The sequence below is a fragment of the Bufo gargarizans genome, chromosome 3, assembly GCF_014858855.1.
Source record: "Bufo gargarizans isolate SCDJY-AF-19 chromosome 3, ASM1485885v1, whole genome shotgun sequence".
NCBI classification, from domain to species: domain Eukaryota; kingdom Metazoa; phylum Chordata; class Amphibia; order Anura; family Bufonidae; genus Bufo; species Bufo gargarizans.
In genome coordinates, this window is record NC_058082.1 from 109,144,520 (window position 1) to 109,154,455 (window position 9,936).

Consider the following 9,936-nt stretch of genomic DNA (forward strand, 5'->3'; position numbering starts at 1 on the left):
CAGAAAGCACCGTAAAGAGGTATATGATGTTGATGTAAATGGGATTTAATAATCAACCCTCATGAAAAAAATTTTAACAATTTTGCGGTGGCGGAATTAACCTTTTAGGGCCATGAACATACGATTTCTTATGGGTGGATAATTAACATGTAGTGTTCATAGTCATAATGGGACCACAAGATGCCTTATACCGTGTCACTCAACCATGGCAAGATAACCACAACAACTACTAGAGATCTTAAAACCTTGAATCTTTATTGAAATGCACTGGACTGTCAAATAATGCTTCCAGGTGGTGGAGGGGACAGTTAGGATTTAAGTACATGTGTGTCATTGCTTTCTGATACAACTTTTCCATCAATTATCTTCTGTGTTGTTGTGATGACCTTCTTCACAGTCTGTGTTGTTGATGCTGAAACTGCATCTTGGAGACTGCAAATAAAAAGCACAAAAAAGTTTAGAAGAGTAATAGCATGATGATCTACTTCTATAAATCAGGGTTTGTATTACTGCCTTGGGTTAGGCTAAACTCCAACTAGTGCAATAATACAATATGATATAATATACATGATAAAAAAGAAAAAGAAAAAGATTATAACTAGGTTAATTGGTTCTGATATGGAAACATTCTATTGGGAACCCCTTGGGCTGATACTTGATAACCAGCAATAAATGAATGGATATTTAATGTCACGTTTCATTCCTGGTCAGATGACACTTACTCAAAATCAAAATCATCTGCATCAAGCAAACGTCTGTATGTCTGGATTTCGTTCTCCAGTCTTTGTTTGGCGTTGAGTAGACTCTGGTACTCAAGCTGCTGTCTCTGGCAGTCATTGCGTATTTGTGTCAGCTCTGCCTCAAGAGATTGGGCACTGCCACCTAGCATCTCAAGTTCCATTGCATACCGAGATTCAGTGTCATGGAGAGAATTTTCAAGATTTAGTTTCTGTGGAATGAGAAAACATTGTTAATTACAGAGATCAGCATGTACTGTAATCATACATCATGGATATGCTATGACCTCATTAAAAGCAAGCGAGTTCATGAAACAAAGTTTAGGATTATTTTGTCTATGCTATCATATACATCTCCATCTCCTACACATCTGCATTCATTTTTCCACCACTCCCTCCATTCTTACTCTGTCATCCTATAATGGCACAATGGTGGAACTTCTCTTAACTGCTAGGTCTGCTCCTCAAAGTTCTGCTTAGGCGAGATTAATGTCCACGGTCTTACCTGGTTTCGTAGAGTCTCGAGTTCAATTTCTAGAGACTGTTGGTTGCGTCTTATTTCTGTTACTGTAGTCTTTGCAGAATGAAGAGCCTCACTGTCTTGTGTTATTTGTACTGTATGTTCCTCCACCTGTGTGGAAAATAAGACATGTTCCAATCAAGGTCCAGGTCAGAAATGTACCTGTCTTAGCAAGTCATGTAAAGTATTATCATATCCTATAGCCACTCAAGTTACTTACCTTTGACTGGTACCACTTCTCTGCATCTTCACGGTTCTTCTGTGCCAGTACATCATACTGTGCCCGGATGTCTGCCATAATTTTACCAAGGTCTTGACTTTTGGGGGAATCCACTTCCACGGTTACTGCAGAACCAGCTATCTGAGCATGGAGTTGATTGACCTCCTGCAGAAACACACGATAGATGCAAAATAAACATGGATTTTGTGCCACCATTGGACTTTTAGCCCTCTCTCTACACCAACCAAAAAAATTATTCAATACAGTATAATTTTCATACTTACATCTTCATGGTTCTTCTTCAAGAAAATCAGCTCTTCCTTTAGAGACTCAATCTCATTCTCCAAGTTCAATCTGGAAACATTGGTATCATCAATGACCTTACGTAGCCCAGTAATATCAGACTCCACAGACAGTCGGATAGCCAGCTCTGACTCATACCTAAGGTGAGAAAGAGAAATTAGAACATAGGCATGACATAGCTGACTTGCTCAGCCTACAAAGCTAATTTCACTGGTCTTTGTCACAATTCACTTAACAGTTGATGTTCACCTGGGCTGAGGTTAATCATAAAAAGAGAGAAAGCTTGCATGAACTCAATAGGATAACGAGACTTACTTCACTCTAAAGTCGTCAGCTGCGAGACGTGCGTTGTCAATCTGCAGAACCAGTTGGGAATTCTCAACAGTGCTGTCAAATACCTGCAAGCAGACAAAAAATAAAATAAAAAATCAGCTCTAAACTATATATATATATATATATATATATATATATATATATATATATATAGTGTAAAGAGCTTGTTACTTTGCTTCTGATGCTTCACCTAAACACTCATGGGGCTACAACTCCCAGCATATCCTGCAAGCTAAAGTTAAAATGCCAAGGACCTATAACAGAGTAGACCTTTGAGATCTAGACTTTGTCACTATCACAGCTGATTAGCTATTCCAGATTTCCAACTTCTAGCATTAGTAGTTTTTATTAACTCCAAAATATTAGTGAACTGTTCAACTTTCTCAACTTATGAAAATGATCAGAGATTATATACAGATCAGTACAAGTGTTGTGTGCAGATCCCAGGAGCTTTGTTCTAGAATTCACTTCACTAATGATTTGTTTGCAGTTCTCTGTCTCCAACAGGAAGAGAATCCGCTTAACCTCATCCTGTCCACACCCATGTTCTTCTATCTCCATAAGAGTCTGCATCACTGATTATATTCCAAGACTATATGGAAAAAAAAAAGTTATCCTCCAAAAAGTCCACCAACAATTTAGCTATATTTTAGTATTTCTAATTATTACATATTTCATTAGAAACTTTCAGTTAGAGTGTAAAAAATAAAAATAAATAAAAAGGCCATTAATATATATAACAAACATCCATACCTGTCTCCTCAGTTCCTCCAGAACTTTGAAGTATGGGCTCCAGTCCTTGGAGGGTCCCTTCTTTTCCATATGTTGGCGAATCTGCACCTCTAGTTTCTCATTTTCTGCTTCAAGACTGCGCACCCTCTCCAAGTACGATGCCAGACGGTCGTTGAGATCTTGCATGGTCTCCTTATCATTCTGAACACCCCCTAGAAAGTTAGATCCAGATGCAAAAGCACTGGAGCCACCACCAAAACCTGAACCTACTGTAGATACCCTGGATACAGAGATCCGGGCTCCTGAGCCTCCTGCCCCAGCATGGACGCTAGCAGTACTGTTGCCTCCTGCAAATGGAGAGCTAAAGGTAAAGGGACGCTGTGCTCTAGTGGAGTAAGTGGAATAAGAGGAGAAGCTCATGGTTGCAAGCTTGTAGACTACAGATGTTCACAGACCACTGGCAAAAAGAGCTGCTGGCTACTGTGTCCTGCTCTGAGAAGTGACATTTATACCTAGAGCTCAGCATAAAGAACTGGGGGAGTGACGCTGTTCTCCTCCCACCCTAATCCTGCCCACTGGAAGTAATGAGAGGGTGGAGATGCCTAGGGGAAGGGGAACAGGTTTCATTCATTCATTCAAAAGTGTTCAGTACAGAGCACATTGTCAGTTTTCATTTCATGGTGGTACAGAATGAGGAAATGAACAGGGTATTTTATATGATTGTTACACAGGAATACAGGATATTTTAATTATCAGGTCTAAGGGTGTGACCACACAGGTCGGGTTTCTGTATGCAGTTTTGGAAGCCAAAACCAGGAATGGATTAAAAAAAGAGAAGTTGTATCTGTCTTTTATACTTTCCTTCCATTTATAATCCACCCCTGATTTTGGCTTTCAAAACTGTATCAAGAAACCTGGCCGTGTGGCTGTGCCCTAAGATGAACCTAAACCAATGTATAGATCATTTAACAATCCAAACTGTGGTGGAATCTAATGATTATTGATCAGCATGAAGGTTCAGTTCAGGCTTCTTTTGGATCAGAACTTTTTAGGCTGGAAACGTTCTGTTGAACGTATGCCGTATGTAGATTTTTATACAGGTATTACAGGGCATAGCTTGTGCAAAACTACCAGCTTAACATATACACAAAGGCGACACCTAAACCTAGTCTAAAGCCTCATTCACACATCAGTGTTCCATGTACGTTTCTCCATGGACAGCACGCATACCCATTCATTTTAATGTGTATGTATTTTGTTGGTGTTCACGGGCCCATGACGCCCATTATACGGATGCAACACAGATGCCATCCATGTTTCATCTGTGTTTCACAGATCATTAGGAAAAGATGCTTTGAACATTATTTTTCAGTTGCACAGTGTCCGTGAAACACAGATGACACGGACAGCAAAAAGCGAACACATGGCCCACACACGGATCCTTCACAGAGGCATCGCTGATCACCTTTTCACTGATTTGAGCACGGACACAGATGTGTGAATGAGGCTTAAAAGGGGTTTTCCCATCACAGACAATGGGGGCATATCGCTAGGATATGCCCCTGTAGTCTGACAAGTGTGGGTCCCTCTGGGACCTGCACCTACAACGAGAACGGAGTGGGTAAAGGTGGTGGAGGGCGCACTGTGCATGCGCATCCGCCCTCCATCCATTTCTATGGTGCCATTTGCTCGGCTATTTCTGTCTGCCCCATAAAAATTAATGGGAGCGGTGGCTGCCCAAGAGCAGTGTGCACCCATTCACTTGCATAGGGAGAGCGCTTGGTGGGGGCCGGACCCGATATAGGTGCGGATCCCAGAGGTGCGAGTCGCACCTATCAGACAATTGGGGCATATCCTAGCGATATACCCCCATTGTGATGGGAATACCCCTCTAAGGCCTCCTGCACACGTCCGTATTTTTTTCAGTTTCTATTCAGTTTTTTGCGTTCCGGTTGCATTCCGTATGCGGAACCATTCACTTCAATGGGTCCGCAAAAACAACGGAAGGTACTCCGTATGCATTCAGTTTTTGTATTTCCATTCTGCTCAAAGATAGAACATGTCCTATTATCGCCCGAAAATCACGTTAAGTGACTCTATTCAAGTCAATGGTTCCGCAAAAAATAAATAAACTAATGCATATAGAATGCATCCGTATGTCTTCCGTATCCGTGCCATTTTTGCGGAACCATCTATTGAAAGTTTTATGCCCAGCCCAATTTTTTTATGTACTTACTGTTTAAACATTATTTATGCTTCCGTTACCGTTTGCGATTCAGACATGCGGGCCGCAATGCACGAACACCGACCGCGGGGCAGCCGCAGCGGATCGCGGACCCATTCAATTTAATGGGTTCCGCAAAAAGATAGGACATGTTCTATCTTTTTGCGGAACGGAAGTACGGGACGAAACCCCACGGAAGCACTCCGTAGTGCTTCCGATCCGTGCTTCCGTTCTGCACCATTCCGTACCTCTGGATTTGCTGACCCATTGAAGTGAATGGGTCCGCATCCGTGCGGAATGTCCACGGAAAGGCACCCCGTGTATTGCGGATCCGCGAATGCGGTCCGCAATATGGCAACGGGCAGCACGCGTTCATGTGCAGGAGGCCTAAATTTGTTTCTGCAGAATGTGCATCGTTTTATGTGTGAAGCCCGTGCTGTGGACCGCAAATTGCGGTCCGCAATGCACAGGCACTGTCTGCGGGGCAGCCGCATGGAGATCGCAGACCCATTCACTTGAATGGGTCCGCAATCCTTCTGTTCCACAAAAAGATAGAGCGAGTTCTATCTTTTTGCGGTGCAGAAGTACGGAACGGAACCCCAGTGCCTCCATAGTGTTCCGTTCTTCCGTTCCGCACTGTTCCGCATCTCCTGATTTGCGGACCCATTGAAATGAATGGTTCCGCATCCGGCAATGGGCATGACACGTTCGTGTGCTGGAGGCCTAAGGTTGTTTCTGCAGAATGTACAGTGTTTTATGTAAACCCTGTTCAGATTTATTGAACAGTCTTAGGGCTCGTTCACACAAATGTGTGAAGCCCGTGCCTGTGCTGTGGACCGCAAATTGCAGTCCGCAATGCACGGGCACCATCGATGGGGATCGCAGACCCATTCACTTGAATGGGTCCGCGATCCTTCCGTTCTGCAAAAAGATAGAGCAAGTGCTATCTTTTTGCGGTGCGGAAGCACGGAACGGAATCTCAGATAGCACTTTGTAGTGCTTCCGTAGTATTCCGTTCCGTTCTTCCGCATCTCCGGATTTGTGAACCCATTGAAGTGAATGGGTCTGCATCCGTGATGCGGAATGCACACGGAACGGTGCCCCTGTATTGCGGATCCGCAAATGCGGTCCCCAATATGGTAACCCTTGGGCCTCTTGCACACAAAGTTTTTTTTTTTCCGTTTACGTTCTGTTTTTTGCGTTCCGTATACAGATCGTATCTGGAACCACTCATTTCAATGGATCCGCAAAAAAAAAACTGAAGGTACTCAGTGTGACTTCTGTTTCCGTATTTCAGTTTTTCCGCTCTGTTCAAAGATAGAACATGTCCTATTATTGTCCGCATAACGGACAAGGATAGTACTGGTCTATCAGGGGCCAGCTATTCTGTTCCACAAAAAACGGAATGCACACGGACGTCATCCGTATTTTTTGCGGGTCTGTTTATTGCGGACCGCAAGATACTGAAAAAGCCATACGGTCGTGTGCAAGAGGCCGTAACCTGTTGTGGGTGAGCACACCCTTAGCAAAAAAAAAAAAATGCAGACATTTTTTTTGATCCTTCAAAATTTGCTCTTTTTTTGTTGTTGATTTTTTGGCAGCTTAAAACCATGCTAAATCATGGGATATACGTTTATGTTCTCCGCGTGTTCGGCCCCATGCACACGGCCGTGTTTCACAGCCGTGTGCGGGCCATGGAACCGCGGCCTGGATCCCTCCTGAGAGCAGGAGCGCACGGCGTCACTGGTTGCTATGACGCCGTGCGCTCCCTGCTGCCGGCACAGTACAGTAATACACTGGTATAGATCATACCAGTGTATTACTGTATTGCGGCAGCAGCAGGGAGCGCACGGCGTCATAGCAACCAGTGACGCCGTGCGCTCCTGCTCTCAGGAGGGATCCAGGCCGCGGTTCCACGGCCCGCACACGGCTGTGAAACACGGCCGTGTGCATTCGGCCTTCAAGTGTGTTTCCTCCTAGTCCTCAAAACTATAATTACACCTTAATTAGAAAATTTAGATTGCAAGCCCATATGATGGCATTGTCCAATGGACGATCTCTATACACCACTGTGGAGTATGCTGGCGATATATAGGAACAGAGCATAAAATACGTAATAATGCTTGCAACTAAGGCTCCTTTCACACTAGCGTTCGCTGGTCCGCTCGTGAGCTCCATTTGAAGGAGCTCACGAGCGGACCCGAACGCAGCCGTCCAGCCCTGATGCAGTCTGAATGGAGCGGATCCGCTCAGACTGCATCAGTCTGGCGGCGTTCAGCCTCCGCTCCGCTCGCCTCCGCACGGACAGGCGGACAGCTGAACGCTGCTTGCAGCGTTCGGGTGTCCGCCTGGCCGTGCGGAGGCGTGCGGATCCGTGCGGATCCGTCCAGACTTACAATGTAATGGCTCAATCTTCAAGCGGATCCGTCCCCCATTGACTTTACATTGAAAGTCTGGACGGATCCGTCCGAGGCTATTTTCACACTTAGCTTTGTTTTTGCTAATATAATGCAGACGGATCCGTTCTGAACGGAGCCTCCGTCTGCATTATTACGATCGGATCCGTTCAGAACGGATCCGATCGAACGCTAGTGTGAAAGTAGCCTAATTTGTAACAGTTACTTCATATGCAGGGCAGTGTCATGCCTTGAGTTGTATAAAGCCTTCACACAACTTGAGATCCATGACTTTTTTTACTTTGAGTTTCAGAGTTATAAGGGCTGTTTCACACGAGCGGATGCCGTGCGTGGCATCCGCTCCGTGAAAGAGTGCCAGGACCCGATGCAGACTGCAGAGGCACGGAGCTTTAACATGACTGATAATGCTCTGTGCCTCTGCAGTCTGCATCGGGTCTTGGCACTCTTTCACGGAGCGGATGCCACGCACGGCATCCGCTCGTGTGAAACAGCCCTAAAAGGGAATGTGAAAAGTTATGTATCAGTTGCCTTGGCCCCCATTCCCTTTGATGGGCAGTGAATAGCAGCTTTGTTACAACCCATTGCCATGTTCCCAATGATCAAATATTTGTCTGAATGCCGTCCTATGGATGCAGTGGGTCCACTTTGTAGCGCACCAATCTTGTTGTATAAGGTTATATCCACATGCAACAGATTTGTTGCACACATTTCTGAAAATTGGTTCCATACATGTAAGTTGTGTTATTTATTCAACATATGCATGGATTTACCGTATTTTTCGCTCTATAAGACGCACCGGCCCATAAGACGCACCTAGGTTTTTGGGGAGGAAAATAAGAAAAAAAAAAATTTTAACCAAAAGGTGTGCTGTGTGTTTGGTGGGTTTGGAACTAATGGTGGTCTGTGGATGGCACTATTACTGGGGATCTGTGGATGACACTGTTATGGGGGGGATCTGTGGATGCCGGACACTGTTATGGGGGGGATCTGTGGATGAAGGACACTTATGGGGGGGATCTGTGGATGACGGACACTTATGGGGGGATCTGTGGATGACGGACACTGTTATGGGGGGATCTGTGGATGACGGACACTGTTATGGGGGGATCTGTGGATGACGGACACTGTTATGGGGGGGATCTGTGGATGACGGACACTGTTATGGGGGGATCTCTGGATGACGGACACTGCTATGGGGGGATCCGTGGATGACGGACACTGTTCTGGGGGGGAATCTGTGGATGACAGACACTGTTATGGGGGGGGGGGATCTGTGGATGACAGACACTGTTATATATGTGCCATCCACAGACCCCCCAGCCCATAACAGTGCCATCCACAGACCCCCCCATCTCATACCTGTACCATCCACAGATCTCACCCGATATGCCCCCCCCCCCGCCCGCCGCCGCCAGTATACAAATATGAGATGTTATATTCAATTAATGGTTATTAAACATGCCCCCTCAGTCCTATTACTACCTTACATCCTAATTGCTGGTGTAGAATTCAGGCAGGTCGGGCGGCCGGCGCGTCTCTCACTGACGTCACTTGCCTGCGCCGCCTGCTTCATTCATAAAGTAGGCGGCGCAGGCACGTGACAAGAGTTACGCTGCCGCCCGCCTGGCCTGAATACTACAGATGCGATTAGGATGTAAGATAGCAATAGGACTGGGGGGGCATGTTTAATAACCATTAATTGAATATGAGATCTTATTTTAGTATATCGGAGCGGCGGGGCGGTGCTATAGTACAGTGACTGCACCGCCCCGCTGCTATTGCCGGCCCCAGCTCCTCCTCCCAGTCCCTCCCCGAGTCCCCGCTTGCTCCTACATCGCAGCATGCGATGTAAAACGGCAAGCATTCGGCCCATAAGACGCAGGGGCATTTCTCCCCCGTTTTGGGGGAAGAAAAAGTGCGTCTTATGGGGCGAAAAATACGGTATGTAAGGCCTCATGCACACGACTATTGTTTTATTCCGTGTCCGTTGTTCAGTTTTTTGTGATTTTCTGTGGACCCGTTGACTTTCAACGGGTTCGTTGAAAACTCGGCTAATGCACCGTTTGTCATCCGCGTCCGTGATCCGTGGTTCCAGTCCATCAAAAAAATATAACCTGTCCTATTTTTTTCACGGAAAACGGTTCGCGGACCCATTCAAGTCAATGGGACCGTGAAAAAACACGGTGGCACACAAGATTGTCATCCGCGTCTGCGTCCGTTTTTTTGCTATCATTTGCATGGCAAACTTGACTTAGATTTTTTTTAACTTTTCTTCATGTCTGGAGATCCTCCAAAAATAAAGGAAGACACACGGAACCAGAAACGTCACGGAACAACGGAACCCCATTTTGCGGAACGGAACACAACAACGGTCGCGTGCATGAGGCCTAAGTCTTATTTCATTGAATGGGACATTCACAAAAATTTCCGCAAAAAACGGAATGCACACG

At 45.5% G+C, this 9,936-nt stretch overlaps 1 protein-coding gene across 2 annotated transcripts; it reads right to left on the reverse strand.

The window, feature by feature from the left end:
- Positions 1-234: 234 nt before the first annotated feature.
- Positions 235-3,346, reverse strand: KRT18 (keratin 18). Of its 2 annotated transcripts, XM_044284977.1 has the most exons (8): positions 2,867-3,346; positions 2,096-2,178; positions 1,762-1,918; positions 1,478-1,642; positions 1,243-1,368; positions 723-949; positions 410-432; positions 235-379 (listed from the first exon to the last, which is right to left on the reverse strand). In XM_044284977.1, exons 1-8 carry the CDS (start codon positions 3,263-3,265, stop codon positions 309-311), a joined length of 1,251 nt encoding a protein of 416 aa, XP_044140912.1. In that variant the 5' UTR covers positions 3,266-3,346; the 3' UTR covers positions 235-308. The 2 variants fall into 2 exon arrangements, with proteins under 2 accessions (XP_044140912.1, XP_044140911.1); XM_044284976.1 differs by having other exon boundaries at positions 235-432.
- Between the last annotated feature and the right edge of the window lie 6,590 nt (positions 3,347-9,936).